Source organism: Leptonychotes weddellii, chromosome 13, assembly GCF_054177405.1.
Source record: "Leptonychotes weddellii isolate Sample4059 chromosome 13, ASM5417740v2, whole genome shotgun sequence".
NCBI classification, from domain to species: domain Eukaryota; kingdom Metazoa; phylum Chordata; class Mammalia; order Carnivora; family Phocidae; genus Leptonychotes; species Leptonychotes weddellii.
This window is the reverse complement of record NC_138381.1, coordinates 62,525,455-62,542,024: the sequence shown is the minus strand read 5'-3', so window position 1 is coordinate 62,542,024 and position 16,570 is coordinate 62,525,455. Positions and strand designations below refer to the sequence as shown.

At 40.6% G+C, this 16,570-nt stretch overlaps 1 protein-coding gene across 1 annotated transcript in view; it reads left to right on the top strand.

Moving 5' to 3' along the window:
- The first annotated feature begins 4,047 nt into the window (after positions 1-4,047).
- LOC115944744 (tetratricopeptide repeat protein 28-like) overlaps positions 4,048-16,570 on the top strand; it is a 127,789-nt gene continuing 115,266 nt past the window's right edge. Inside the window, exon 1 of the mRNA XM_081801869.1 lies at positions 4,048-4,342. Coding sequence (XP_081657995.1) covers positions 4,316-4,342 — 27 coding nt within the window. The 5' untranslated portion in view covers positions 4,048-4,315. The remainder of the gene's footprint in view (positions 4,343-16,570) is intronic.

Below are 16,570 nucleotides of genomic sequence, written 5' to 3'. Positions count from 1 at the left end.
GGTTTATATAAAAAACAACCTTAGAATATTAATATTATAGGGTTAATATTTTGTTACATACTAGATTGCTTAAAAATGCTGCTTCATCCAAAAAATAAAAAAAACACTAATTCAAAGGGATGCATGCACCCCTGTGTTTATATAGCAGCGTTATTTACAATAGCCAAATTATAGAAACAGTCCAACTGTCCATGGATAGATGAATGGAAAAAGAAGATGTGGTATCTTTATCTATCTATCTATCTATCTATCTATCATCTATCTATCATGGAATATTACTCAGCCATAAAAAAGATGAAAATCTTGCCATTTGCAGTGACATGGGAGTCATGGAGCTAGAGAGTATAATGCTAAGTGAAATAAGTCAGAGTAAGACAAATACCATATGATTTCATCATGTGGAATTTAAGAAACAAAGCAAATGAGCAAAGAAAAAAAAGAAGAGAGAGAGACAAGCTAAGAAACTGACTCTTAAATACAGAGAACAAACTGATGGTTACCAGAGGGGAGGTGGGTGGGAGGATAAGTGAAATAGGTGATGGGGATTAAGGAGGGCACTTGTGATGAGCACCAGGTGACGTATGGAAGTGCTGAATCACTGTATTGTTCACCTGAAATTAATATAACACTGTAGGTTAACTATATTGGAATTAAAATAAAAAAACAATGGAACTAGGTGACTGGGAAATTAATAGTAATGTCCAGTAGACAATTTAAATATATGTATTAAAAATGTAAAAATAAAAAAAGCCTGCCTCAGTTATGCCGTTGCCTACCATGAACACCTTGAGTGCTCTGCATTCTACAGGATATAGTCCAAATTTCTCTGCCTTACAATGTTCCCTATCATTTGGTCCCAACATACCTTGCCAAAATACCTTTTACTTTGTATGGAATGGAATGGACTTTTGACTCATTCACCATTCATCCCCTCACCCCCACCCCGCCCCATTCATTCTTTTTTCCCAGAATATTGAGCACTTCTGCTGTGCCAGGCACGATTTGGGGCACAGGGGATTACAAAGCTGAACAAGACAAAGTCTCTGCCTCTAACATTCTCACACTGAAGACTTATATTTTAGAGAGGTCAATATGTGTATCTTGAATACATCTTATGTACGCTTGTCTTTTTCGTTCACACTGTTCTCCCTTTTTCTTTCATTGTTTCATTCAACAAGTATTCAAAGACTGCTTATTGTGTCAGGTATTTTTTCACGGGGTGTTGGTATTATAACAGAGCACAGTCCCCGCTCCCTTGGAATTTATATTCTTATGAGATGAATAAGACATTAAGTAGACAAACAAAATATATGTCATAAGGGCTATGAAGTAAAATGTAGCAGAATAGGGAAGATAGAACATAACAGTGTGTGGGTCATGGTGCTATTATTTTAGAAGGAATGGTGAGAGACAACCTTTCTAATATGATATTTGAACAAAGTCCTGAAGGAACTGAGGGAGAGAGCCAAGACGCTCTCTGGAGGAAGAGCGATTCAGATAGGGAGTGCAACAAATATATGCTTGATATGTTCTAGAGATAGTGAGGTGGCCAGTAGGGTAGGAGCTGAGAAAGGGAGCAGGAGAGGGGTAAGTGGGGAGTTCTGAAACGTGGAAGGGTCTAGATCCTGAAGGTCATTACTGAACGTGGTAAGCACCTTGAGATTTTGGCTTTTGGCTCTAGAATGAGTTGTATCTCCTCTGAATTTTTACTTCACATTCCTTTGTGAAACCTTCCTTGACCATCACTGTTTACAATGATTTCTCCTTCTAACTCTTGGAACACCTACTGACTACATAACTCCTTTGTTGCTTAACTGACTAAGGCAATGCCTGATGGTCTTTTTATAGGTTTTCTGTTTTGTCCTAGCTTCTTTGTAATTTCCTGTAGCATAGAGACTTCGTCTTACATCATTCTATCCTAAATGTTACTCTGTACTTAGATGGTACTTAATATATGTTTGTTTGGTGGAGGCCCTGGCCTCAGATGTCAGCAGTAGGAACTTGAAAGTGATGTCTAAGAAAGAAGCGATAGGACTTGGTGATAGAGGAATGTTAGAGGAATTCCTTAACATAAGGAATGATGTGAAGGTTTTGTTATCCTGGATGAATGACAGTGCTATGGACAGATAAAGGAAAGTTGGGAAGAGAAACTGATTTTGGGGTAGATTGCTGAATTTGGTTTGCAATTTATTGAACTTTCCGTGCTAGTACCAGGTTAAGCTGTGTGGAATGATTTGGATATGTCAGAACATATACAGAGTATTGGTGTTATTTGCTGGTATTATTTGCTGACTACTGTATGTAATTTCAAGAGCAGGGGCAGCCTCTTACTCATATTTCTAGTGCCTGGAACAAAGGCTGGCAAATAATAGGTGCTTAAGCCATAGACACTTCATAGTTTTACTGAAATGAGAGGTAGCTATGATGCACGTCATGAAAGGGTCATAGGCTCTGGAGTCGTGTTATTGTGGGTCTGAATACCAGCCCCACCACCTTCCATGTGTTGTGGTCTTGGTTGAGCACCTGACCCCTCTGAATCTCAGTGTCCTCGTCTGGCACATCAAACAATAAGACCTTCCTTGCAGGGCTTGAGATGGTGAATGTAGGCATAGGTCCTGGCAGAGAGTAGTGGTTTAAGAAATAGTACCTATTCATTTAGCTATAATTGTTAATATTATAAAAAAGATAATGCTTTCACCATTGAATTTCAGACAGGCTTAGAAAAGATCTTACAAGTAATGTTTCAGAACTGTTTTAGGTATTTTAATAACATTTATAATCAGATATAGTTAGTGTTCAGTCTGCATATAATAGCCCACATCAGCCAATCCTGCCAATGCATCTAGAACTTGGAGAGTAATAAGTTAAACATTGTTGGAACTTGGACTCATAGTACATCAGTTACTATTATTATGTACATTAGTATTCTAGTAGCTTACACCACCCATTATATTCCCATCTATCAAAATAGCCTCATGGTGGGATAGGAGTTGATAGACATGTTGGATGACAAATAATAGTGGAATTACATAGTATCTTGTGTTTGGACATTATCTCCTTAAATAAGATGGAATCATTTTACAGAAGACGAATGAAACAATCTCCATAGCAGTAGTTTATAATAATAAAATTAGTCCTAGATTAGAGAAGCAGAGTCTGTTCTTTTTTTAAATTAACATATAATGTATTTGTTTCAGGGGAGCAGAGTCTATTCTTGATTAATTTTTTTATCTTTTAAGATATCTGAAATCCTTTTTCTTCAAATCATACATTGAGATTTTGTCTTTTGGTCTGGAATCCTTTTGCAATTCCTTTTTTCTCTTGATGTAACTCACAAATTCAAATATATCTTTTGAAATGGTTTCCTGATTTTGTAGGTCTCTCCTGGTTCTGATTCCTTAAGAGCTGTTAGATGCCTCTCAAACTGTATGCTTACTTTTTGCTTTGGAGCAGATGTCGTGGCACTAAGACCCAGAAACTCTGTGTGCTCTGTGTGGCTGGAGCTGGGCAGGCGGTGCTCACACTGAAGGGAAGGAAGTCATTAGTGCAGACTGAGCTGTGGAGTTGGGTTCTTGCAGGATTTCCTTCCAGCCTTTCCCCACTAAGGTTCTTGGGAATTAAAAAAAAAAAATCTAAACACACAAACCAAGTTTTCCTATTTACAGTGTTCAGGGAAGGTAGGCATTTCGGGAAGGGCAGATCCTTTCCCCAAGTTAGCCAAGAAGGAAGAAAAAAAACAGCGTAAAGAAGCTCTGATTACAGATCTTTGGAATTTTCTTTGCTAAATTTTACAAACGAGAAATACACCCAGAATTTTGGGAATTGCTCCAGGCTGCGCGTGAGGGTTTGATTGCTTGTCTAATCTTTTTTTGAGAAGAGGAGAATTCGCCAAAAGGGGTTTGGATGGCAGGAGCCCGGCTCGGTTTCTGCATCAGCTCTCGTCCTGAGTCTCTTCTCTGAGGGAGGGTCTCTGCAGCCGGCTTGGAGACCCCCTGCCGCAGGCTCCTTTTGCAGGCGCTGTCTGGGGGGTGGGGGTGGGGGTGTGTGGGGGGGAAATGCCCCGCTCTCGCAGGAGTACGCTGGTTGCTGCTGGGACTTCCTAGCCCGGTGGGAAGTGTGTTTGTGGTGTGGGGATACTTTTCATTGAACTGAAGGCGAAAAGACTGGACTCTCCTGGGCTTTTTCCCTTCGCAGTGAATATGGGAAAGAATTAGGGGGTGGGAGGGAGGCAGCATGACTTGCAGTCGCTGCTGCCCTGCATCTGCCCCCAGCCCCCAGCCAGCATCTTGATGTTCCACGTACCGGCTGTACAAATATGATGAAATGGCAGCCCCGGAAGAAGGTAAGTGTCCTGGAGTGGGGACGGGGCCCTGATGCCCGACCCAGGGAAGGGTGACTGGGGGCGGTTGCCCTCGGGTCCCTCCATCCCTTCCGTAGTTTGCTGGGCTGGCCGGACAGGCAGCTCTGTCCCTTTAGGGACTTGGCGCCAGTCCCTCAGGGACGAGTTACCAAGTCAAGTCTGCGTCCACTGCCCTCTTAAGTTTTTCCTTCTTCATATGCCCGGACTCTCAGGGGTGACAGCTCAGAAACACCCGTTTGCTTTGGAAGCCCCGTGAAGCCAGCGACACGATTAGCTTTGCAGGACCCAGCCAAGAGCTGCCAGAGTCCAAGGACTCGGTGGCGCCCTGTCTCTGGGGGGCCATTTGGGGCTGCACCCACAACCCGTTCCAGTGTCCCTGCAGGTGGGTTTTGTAGCACCTACTTCCCCAAGGGGTTAAGAGGTTGCGAGCCGCTGGCAGCTGCTTCCCAAGGGCCCCGCTGGGGGGCGAGCATCCCCAGCACAACCGCCCAGCAGCTGGTTCCCGGGCAGCTGGGCCGCGGGGCCTCCTGCCCCAGCGCCTGGGGCCGGGCCGGGCCTTCTGCCTGCGGGGCTCCAGTGCCGCCGCGTGGGCCGGCGCGAGTGCGTGCGCCGGCCATTGTGCACGGGTGTGTGTGTCTGTGCGTGTCAGCGTGCACGGGCGTGTGTGCATCGATCGTGGGGAAGAGGGGGAGGGGGCACTTTGCTTTTTGCGAGATTATTTCCTAATATGGCTCCTTTGTTGAGAACTCAAGAAAAAAAAAAAAATCCAGTGGTTCTATCAAAATAAATTGCTATTGGTCCCAGAAATAACGTTTCTAAATGTGGGACTGGTCCCTGCCCCAGGACGCTCAGGGAGAAAGACAGCTTTCTTTAAGTTGTTGGCGGCTGAAGGTTTGGCTAGGGCTCCCTTTTGCTAACTTGCCTGACTGGCGCTGTTAGGTGAACCCAGTGGTTCACTGCATAGCAGGACCCCCCCCCCCTTCCACTTCAAATACCTCATTTGGCCATGGTTCTTATTGACATTCTTCTGAAGGAAAACACAGCGAACTGAATGTGCTGTGCCCCTCCCCAGCCTTGACCTGTCTGGGTTAGCAGCTGCCTGGTGTTTTACTTGAACTAGCTAAACTGACTCTTTCTTTGTGGCATGATGTGTGATACCATGTTTTACATCAGAGTTGAAATAGAAATCGTGTGTGAAATGATTCTCAGATATTGTGCGTTTGCTATATTGCTAGAGAATCTAACAACCCTTCTTTAGTATAGCCTGGTAAATTGAAAGGTTTTCTTTGATATTTGATTAATGCAGTTTTGATCTCTGATGCTAAGTCATTTCTTACCTCATCCTGAAGTCAGAATCTCTTTTATATTAGTTCTCATCATAGAGCTTCTTTCAGTGATATTGGTTCCATTTACTTTAGTTAAGAGATCCATGTATCTCGTCCCTCCAGTCCCTAACAAAAATTAGCGTCAGGTTGAGGAAAACCATGGAAGAAACCGTATAATTAAGCAATTTAAATAGATACTGTGTATTCCTAAAGTGCTCCCCCCTTTCTTGTCTATTTGTAAATTGCGTATTTATGAGTACTTTTAAGATGTCTGCAAACTATACATTCATAAATGTCTGTTTTTTCTATTTTACCCAATATGCAGTAACTCATGTGGTTATGTCTGTGGAAACCCCTCTGGGTACTGGTATTGCTTGAACCACGGAAGTATTATTCTTGGCAGTCAGGTGGATTTCTGGACTCTGGAAGATTCTGTTTCAAGTGTTAGGATTCACTCTGCAGTATTTACTCACTCTGTGATGCTTAAATTGCTATACCAGAAGGTTGTGTTTATTCACTGTATTCATAATCCCAAACCATCATGTTATAAAGATCCAGATATAATTCTTCAGTGTTCATAGACGATTAAAAAATAAGCTGAGCCATCAAATACTGTATGATTATTTGGTGGTGGCTTGAGAACAATTCTTGCTTCTTCTACATTGGAAATGGAAGCTTCCTTGGATGATACTCAGTGTTCAAAACCGGTAAGGCACCAGTAAGTCTTTACAAAGATTAGGTTTATTTTCTTATTCTTGCAAGAATACTCTCATGATCGGATCATTGCCATGGTTTCTGCTAACACATTTGTAGTGGAACAGTCACATGCCATGTGTTTTGCCAAACTGTTTCATAAAAATCATTTACACTACAGATGAAAATTGATACTGCATTGATGTGATTTTAACAAAGCTAGGAAGACCATCTATAGAATGCTGGCTGCCCCAAATAGCATTTGTCTATAGCTGGGCTTTATGACTAGAATTGGTTGGTAACTTGCTATCATGGGGTCCTGTCAGCCACCAGGGCTGGCTTTTATAAAATCTGGGTTAACTATAGAGAACAACCATAGGTTCTAGGTTTCTTTGTTTCTGAGCATGCAGCTGGGGTACATGATGGACGGGGAGCTTCTTAGTCCTCTTTGCTTACTTGCTGAGTTAAACTAAATGCTAAAATTCAAGATGTGCACTATGAAATATTCAGTTAGGGTCTCCTAACTTTTCCCAAAGAAACCACCACAACATGATTAATCATGTTGCACCCTCAGAATTAGTGAGGAGCTTAGGAGCCAGTCTTCCAAAGCCTCCCACCAAGAGCCCTGTAATTACCCTAAAAAGTAAGATTCTGTGCAATTGTGATTGCATCATGGTAAGAATGGCATTTAATATCATGCAAATAGCAGCTGCCATTTTTAAAGCACCTGTGCTATGCCTGTAGGCATCTCTACTTACTCTATATGCATTCATTTAATTCTTAGCCAGGGCGGTGGTAGGTGTTAAAAGTTTCATTTTACAGATAAGGAAACAGGTTTAGAGAGGTACGGTGACTTACCCAGAGTCACACAGCATGGCAGGGTCAGAGCTAGGATTGGACCACCCCTTGTTTCTTCAAGAGGTGTGTTTTTCACCGTTATACTTGAGAACTTATCCAAGAAAGATAAAGCCTGACTGCTGAGGTGATCTCAGTATATAAGAAGGTTTGCCATAGCTCTGCTTCCGCATCTCTGGATACTGGACCAAGATGTTCTTCTTCCCCATCCTTCTTCTTGAAGAAACACGATCATTTTATCTATCTCTGAATTCTTGGAGCATTTAGAATTTATGCTCTTTTAGGCTGATTGTCTTTTAAATTGATAGCAAACTTTAAAACAAATCTATTTGTGTATCCAGTCTCTCAATTACACTTCAGGCTCCTTGAGTTCAGGAACCATATCTCATACCTCTTTTTTTTGGTGCCAAGAATAGTGTAGTTGCTCAGTAAGTTTTTTTTTTTTTTTTGGTAAGTAAGGATTCTCTCTCCTTTTAGAGAGAATCGTAAGCAGGAACCCAGCACGGAGCCCTATGTGGGGCTCAGTCTCACAACCTTGAGATCATGACCTGAGCCGAAATCAAGAGTTGGATGCCCAACTGACTAACCAACCCAGTCACCCCTCTCAATAAGTATTTGATGTAAAAGTAAATAAGAACTATTACTTTGTAAAACTTGTAGTTTTAGACTTTCTTATTCTGAGATAGTTGGAAGTTTAAATGTAAAAAGATTCAAAATATCTCAATTGATTCATAGATACTAGACTATAGTGGATTATTAAAGAGTACCAGAATATATTGGCACTGAATTCTGGTCTTCCGTAGAGAATATTAGAAAGGGGACAGCCAGGGGCGCCTGGGTGGCTCAGTCGTTAAGCGTCTGCCTTCGGCTCGGGTCATGATCCTAGGGTCCTGGGATCGAGCCCTGCATCAGGCTCCCTGCTCCGCGGGAAGCCTGCTTCTCCCTCTCCCACTTCCCCTGCTTGTGTTCCCTCTCTCGCTGTGTCTGTCTCTGTCAAATAAATAAATAAATAAAATCTTAAAAAAAAAGAAAGGGGACAGGCATACTTTCCACAGGATATCTATGGCAGTCATTGTTAAGACACACTACCAGAATCCATGGACCAGACTCCTGATTCAGTGTCATGATCCTTTTATTAATGTAACCTTATTGGCCTGGCAAAATATACTTTCCCCTGTTTACACATTAAGAGGCTATCATGTCCACGTTCTGCATGGAGCACTGGGTGTTATGCACAAACAATGAATCATGGAACACTTCATCTAGAACTAATGATGTAATGTATGGGGATTAACATAAGAATAAAAAAAAGAGGCTATCATGTAGCACATTATTTTTATCTTGTACTTGCAGAAATGATAGTAATTAAAATGCTCATCTCATAGAAACATGTTTGTTTACAATTCTGAAGTGATTTCTGCTCTTTAAAATCCAAGGATTAGTGTCAGATAACACTGTGTAAATAAGACTTCAGTTGAAACCTGCAGGAAAGCTGCTGCTGATTGGATTTTTTCATTGCTTATCTAATGTTATTTTACTGTTCACACATAAGAAAAGATCATTAATAGGAATATGTCCCATAAACTACATTAATTATGTCATTTGAGAATCATATGATGTATTTGTCTTGTTATACTTGTCACATTAATATAACGTGAATCTGGCTTCTTAAATGACTTCTCTGATGGAGCTTCATTTAAAGAACTTGTTTGGAAGCTCACTTGTAAGGATTCCATCCTGTAAATTTGTGTCTTGGAATAGTTTATTACTTTTACGGAAGAGTGTATTTCAAATCCCTGTACTTTCTCTATGGTAAAGTATTTTGTTTCTGGATTAGAAAGCTAAGTCTCAAATTTTAACTTTACTAAATTACATACTTACCTGCCTGAATGCTATGCTATGCTAGTTATTATGATACTATTAATTTTGGACCACAGCTTCTATAATAGTATAAAATTAGACTTAAAAATAATCAGACATTGTGGACAAAAGTAATTATTAAATAATAATAATAATAATTATTATTATTATTATTTTTAGATTTTATTTATTTGAGAGAGAGAATGAGATAGAGAGCATGAGAGGGGCAGGGTCAGAGGGAGAAGCAGACTCCCTGCTGAGCAGGGAGTCTGATGCGGGACTCGATCCCGGGACTCCAGGATCATGACCTGAGCCGACGGCAGTCGCTTAACCAACTGAGCCACCCAGGCGCCCCAATTATTAAATAATTATTAAAGAGGGCATGTATTGAATGGAGCACTGGGTGTTATACGCAAACAATGAATCATGGAACACTGCATCAAAAACTAATGATGTAATGTATGGTGATTAACATAACATAATAAAATTTAAAAAAAGTAATTATAAAGAGAAGTCTCACAAATTTCATGATAAAGATCTTTCTGCAAATCCGTTCTGTATACCATTCCCAGATCAGTGCAACCTAGAGACCCAGGTTTTAGTTTTGGCCCTTCCCATGACTTGTGTCCTTGGGCATGTCATTTAATCTTTCATATTTGACTCCCCACTGTTATAGGTTAGCACCTCATTATCACTTGATGGATCTATTGCAAATGGCATCCTAATGATTTTTCTTTTTCTAGTCTCTTATTTTGCTCTGGTTTTTCCTTCTTACTCCTTTTAGAGTAATTGTTAACCCCCCCTCCCCACATCTGTTCACATTATTCACCTCCTTAAAACCCTACTGTGTCTTTCCATTGTCTCATAGAGTTCTTCAAAGTGGGTAAGCACACCTTGGGTTAGGGGTTGTGCAAGAAAATGACTGGGTTATGGGGCAAATATGAGAACTTGTTTGTTTTTTTTTTTTTTTTAAAGATTTTATTTATTTATTTGGCAGAGAGAGTGAGAGAGAGAGCACATGAGAGGGGGGAGGGTCAGAGGGAGAAGCAGACTCCCTGCCGAGCAGGGAGCCCGATGCGGGACTCGATCCAGGGACTCCAGGATCATGACCTGAAGCCGAAGGCAGTTGCTTAAACAACTGAGCCACCCAGGCGCCCCTATGAGAACTTGTTTTAATGTATTTTTTAATTTAAAAGAATAAGAAATAAATTAAGTTTTACTGATCTTTCAGTATGGCTTGCCACTCGTGCCCTCATTTGTTCAGAGGCCACCAGGGATTCGTTGTGGTGCCCACTCATTGTTCATGTCAATCATTTGTTCAACTTCAGTGTGCTGTGAGGTACTGTAGTTTCCATCATAAAAGATCTTGCCTTCGGGGTTAATTTTATTAGAAGAAGAAGAAAAAAGAAAAATGTGGTGTAGATTGTGTAGTGATGAAGAGGATGGGCTCTGCAGCTAGACTGCCTAGGTTTGAAGTCCAGCTCAGCCACTTCGAAGCTGTGTAGCCATTACTTACCCTCTCTGTACTTCACATGTCTCCTCTACTCAATGTGAATGGCACCTAGGTCTTAGTGAGACTTAGAGGATACAATGTAAAATGTATACAAGGAGTGCCTCACACATAAAATGTGCTTACTACATGTTTCGTCTTGGCATGACTGTATCCTACAGTGAAGCTGGCCATGGCTCAGCAGGTGCCTGTGCTTTTGCATTTGCTCCTTCCTTGGCCTAGAATACCTTCTCTTTGTACGCTCTGTAGCTTGCCTTCCTTTGCCACTGGTCATAACCTTAAGAGCTAACTCAGTCTTCTCCTCCTTAGTGAATCCTTCTATAATTGCTGGGCATAGCTGGCTGCACCCTCCTTTGACCGTACTTGATGGGCTATAGTCATCCCTGTACTGTAACTGTCAGTGTGTCTGTCTCTACCAGTGTAAGGTGTTTTTTTTGTTTTTTTAAAGATTCTATTTATTTATTTGACAGAGAGAGACACAGCGGGAGAGGGAACACAAGCAGGGGGAGCGGGAGAGGGAGAAGCGGGCTTCCCGCCGAGCAGGGAGCCCGATGCAGAGCTCAATCCCAGGACCCTGGGATCATGACCAGAGCCGAAGGCAGATGCTTAACGACTGAGCCACCCAGGCGCCCCCCCAGTGTAAGGTTTTGAAGGCATAGGCACAGAGTAGGAATTGAATGAGTGAATCTTTGAAAAAATGTAATGCGTTTATTGAATAAGATGGTCAGTGATCTTCAACCAGTTGTCAAGATTCTCTGACTTGCCAGTTATTGGAGATGCTTAACTTGCAAGTTTATCTCTGCCCATTCTCACCCTCTTGAAACACCCTATGGACTATGAGTGAGGGTGATTTGTTAAAGGGGTAATCATAACTATGCACCTGTTAAAAATAAAGTCCCAGTGATGAGGTAGTGGTTGCACAATATTGTGAATGTACTGAGTGCAACTGTATCGTATACTTTAAAATGGTTAATTTTGTATAATATGAACTTCCCCTCGATTGAAAAAAAAGGGGAAAAAGTTAACAGTTATCTGTGACACATCTCATGACTGATCACCTGACATCAGTACAGCAATACCATGGTTGTAAACCCCTGGAGTAAATCTTTATTTCCTTTAGCCTGAAATATTTTTGATTCTGTAAGCTTGGTAAGGAATGGTCATCTATAGAAAACTACTTCCAGGAACATTCGAGAAGCTGGGAATGGTTGATACACTTGATAAGAAGTGAAGGAAGTCAGCGATGAGAAAATCTGATTTGGCACCTTTAGTGTTCAGGAGCTAGCCAGTAAACATTGCGGTGTGAGAGGCTGCAGAGTTTAATTGGCCCAAACTCAAAAAAGGGCGCCAGCAGCCACCTTCATTTTGCTCATCAATTACAGCGATGACATGCTGTGGAAAACACCTGTGGAAGCAAGAGAAATCCTGAAATCCTGGCCGGCCCTGTCAGCTTTTGCTTCCACAATGAATTCATTAAATCATTAATAACAATGTATGTCTCAGCTTTAAGACTTTGCTTTTATTGATGTGTTAAAACCATGTAGTTTTATTGAAAGCTATAAAAATTATATCATTTAACTGACATTTTCAGGATTTACATGAATCTTTTGTCCTGAACTTTCTTGCTAGTCCCTCCCCTTTTAGGTGTTTGTAGCTAAAAGTATTCTCATTTGATTGAGCCCTTTGTTATTTATTGTGTTAGAATGTTGTCTTCGATGGACTCTGAAAAACAAACTGAGGGTTCTAGAGGGGAGGGGGGTGGGAGGATGGGTTAGCCTGGTGATGGGTATTGAGGAGGGCACGTTCTGCATGGAGCACTGGGTGTTATGCACAAACAATGAATCATGGAACACTACATCTAAAACTAATGATGAGGGGCGCCTGGGTGGCTCAGTTGGTTAAGCGACTGCCTTCGGCTCAGGTCATGATCCTGGAGTCCCTGGATCGAGTCCCGCATCGGGCTCCCTGCTCGGCAGGGAGTCTGCTTCTCCCTCTGACCCTCCCCCCTCTCCTGCTCTCTCTCTCTCTCTCTCAAATAAATAAATAAATAAATAAAATCTTAAAAAAAAAAAAATAAAACTAATGATGTAATGTATGGGGATTAACATAACAATAAAAAATTAAAAAAAAAAGAATGTTGTCTTCGTTATTTTGAGCATTCTGTGCTTTTAGCATATATTTTAAGAAAAAACCAGAAAATCGCGTCCTTTGGCTTATACCTTCTGTGTAATAAATTTAGCATTCTAGAAAAGGTACATGAAATAAGCTTGCTGACAATTGTCAGAGCTGCCCATCAGCTTTTTGCTGGTAGGTATCTCTCAGTTTGGATTATTAAAGGACTGAAATTTCTCTAGCTTATTTCTGATTATGTAAGTAAATGTCCATTCATGAATGCACCCATATTTCTGCATTATTTAATTTGTGGGTGATAATATTTTGGATTTATATCATGTCAGGGGACTGAGACTTGTAGAAGCACAGATTTTGAGGCAATTCTGAGTTAGAGAGCAGTTAACATTTGGAATAGAGTCAAAGTGGAGTTGGGAGCCAGGAGGTCATTGTGGGGACTCATTGTTTTTGGGTGTGTACTCTCCCAATGTGCAATATACATAGACCTGAAACTAGAAAGATAATAGCTGGGGGTAGGGAAGGAAGAAACTCATAAGGAAACTTTGTTGCACACTCTGGGATAACTTTATTGTATCCTATGTTGGCATACCAACACTGACTAGATTAGATAAACTTTCCTTTCCACTGACAAAAGATTCCTTATTTTAGTTTGTCCAAGGTAGGTGTTCCTGGTTTTAAGGAAAACCAAAATACAACATTTTGAATCTGAAAACAGACTGAATGCCAACTTGTTTTACGTAATTAAAAACCTAAGTGTCCATTATATTTATCTGGATCGCTACTTCACTGCTCTGACAATTAGTTGTTAAGCGTATTTTATGTTTTTAATATTTATAAATGAACATAACAAGTATGCATACACACATTTCACCATTATGCTCAATTGTGGTATCTGTGAAAAACTATAGTGTTTAAGCCCAGACCTATGAGATCTTTTTGGAGCTATGTTTGTGGAGTTGAGATTGTCCGGCATAAATAAGATTGTTGTTTTTGAGGAGTAGAGAGAAGATGTCATAATAAATTATTATGGACTCATATTCATTTTGATTGGGTTTTGGGTCTTCATTATTTAATAATTAGCTTTTTTCCAATAGAGGGTGGGCTTGAGAAAGAAAAGATAAAATGCAAACCCTTTGTTTTACTTTTAATTTTGGTAAAGATTTTAGGTTGAACTGTGCGAAATTGCTGATGTTTGACCATCTTTTACCTACAGAAATGGAAATTTATTATGGTTCAATTAATATTTGGGGGCTAGGAATGGTGGTGATAAATATTGAAATTAAGACTAAAATGTGTTTGGGGTATTAATTATGAATTAATTTCAAAGTCACTGTGGTTTCCATGAAAAATTGCTACAGTAATATTTAATTGATCTATGGTGTTCTTGTGAATTTCTTGTTAACTCAAACTTACTTCATTAACTGTTAAATTTGCCCTTGTTAAATTTCAATCATTTTTTGATGTGAAATTTTCTAAAATATCTTACACATTTTCTGCCTTCTTAAACAGAAGGTACTAAGTGTGATTTAAACTTATTTTGATTACTTAGGATATTATCACAAACATGAATTATTCTACTTTGCTATAGTATAGCAATACTACAGGAGCTTTTAAGGAATGTAGAATTATTTGTTCCTATACTGAATGACCCTAGATTGCTCTTTGTTTCTTTTAAAATACTTTTACGTCTTCTTTAGACAGTATTTTTCTTTCTTTCTATTTTGTCCAAAGTAATGCTGCTGTCCTGTGCTTACCTCTTGTAGTTCTGTTGTGTGTATCTGTTTCCTGTCTGTGGTGGGTAGGAAACCCAGCTGAGTCTTAGCTTGTGATTAAGATGAAAGTAAGTACTTTGAATGAGGGTTCTCTTACGAGTGTGTGAACTCTAGAGTATGAACCATGGCTTTCTATTTTGACTGCATAGAGGTTTTTTTTGCTTTGTTTTGTTTTTTCATACTTTCTGGTTTTAGGCTATGTTTTAAATAGTTGAAGTGGTTAAATCAGTGACCTTTTGATAAGTGAGATATTTATTATTCTGTTGATTACCAAGAGGTAGATATGTTTGAGGATGCATGGTCACAGGAATTGAAAACATTTAAATGATTTGATAAATACCACTATAGTTTTTCTCTTCTCTGTCTTTGCTTTGGTGTATTTGGCTTGGCATTTTTAAAAATAACCTGTTCAGGGGCACCTGGGTGGCTCAGTCGTTAAGCGTCTGCCTTCGGCTCGGGTCATGATCCCAGGGTCCTGGGATCGAGCCCTGCATCGGGCTCTCTGCTTGGCCGGGAGCCTGCTTCTCCCTCTCTCACTCCCCCTGCTTGTGTTCCCTCTCTAGCTGTCTCTCTCTCTCTGTCAAATACATAAAATAATAAAATCTTTAATAAAAAAAAAATAACCTGTTCAGATATATACACACTGAAAAGATTATGTCAGGAGGAACTAACAGTAGTAGCTTATGTGAAGGGTAGAATTGCATATCCTAGGGAGTGTATATGATTGCCTTTGAGAAGAAACAGCCAAAGAATGTGGGATTTATTTAAACATTAATTAGTTACACATTAATTAATGAAAACATTATTTTTATAGTGACACAAACATTACTTATTTTAAACAGTTTTTTTGGTTTTAGCTTAGGCTCTTGCCAGACAGTATTTATGATACTGAGACTAAGACATTTTTAGAAATGAAAGGACCCTAAGAAGCACTTAATGTTATAGATTAGGAAGCGGAGTACCAATCAGTAGGGTAAACTGGCACCCTCAGAATCATGTAGCTATTCTGAGGCTGGCTTAAGTCTGGGTATTCCAAGGAGAGACCATATCCACTGGACCGTACTGCTTCTACTTCTCTAGGAATTTGGAATAGGGTTGGGCTTGTTCGTAAAAAAAAAAGACACATAGATGGCATAGTTCAAAGACACCAGAAATCTATTTGCTTTCAGATACCTCTTCTGTGACTTATTTTCCTAAAATTGTCCTTTTTGCTAATGCTTTAGAAATCCACAGTAAAATGCAAATATGATGGTAACATTTGTTTGCTGTTTGTTAGTTTTGCTGTTACTTAGACATTTAGGAATGGGATCTGTATAAATACTCTCTTGTCATAGCTGGTAGGGAGGGATTCATGAACCACGAGAACCTTCCTTAGTCACTGAGAGGCCTGCTTTGAGGTGGAGGAGGGTCACTTTGATGGAGACCATGAGTAGCCATGAAGCAGCACTAAGGGGGGTGGAGTGCTGAAACACTGACTCCATCTTTGGCCCTCCATCTTATTCCTGCCCATGCAATGACCTGCCTGTGTTCCAGGCCCCTGGAAGTTAATGTATGTCTTGACTGGAATGCAGGAAGGCTTGTTCAGATCTTCCTTAAAAGTGGCACATGGAGGCTTCACTTTAGATAACTAGGAGAGATGCTCTGGTGCACAGATGGTGGCACTTGCGATAACTACCCCGGGACCTCACCACTGTGCCCCTAACTTTATAAAAGCTACTGCTGGAGGTCCAAACAGGGCAGAGAATAGCGGTGGAGGATGGGGCAGAGAATGGTTGTCTACCGCCTGGATCAGTCATCTGCCAGATACCCCCTGTCAGTAAGTTGCCCCGAATAAAACTCTTTCTAAGCGTATGGGATGGTTTACTTTGGATTTGGTCTTCAAGTGCCTTCTTGGTCTAGAGAATACTGACCCTCTTCCACCTTCTAACAAGGGGTCTGTGATTTGGGAGGACAGGAGAATCAGTTGAGAGTGGAAATAGAGGATGTTGGCCACAAACTTCACATACTTCATAATTTCAAGGGAGGACCCGTTCTAGGTCAGAGTAGTTGGTGCAAAAGGACCAAG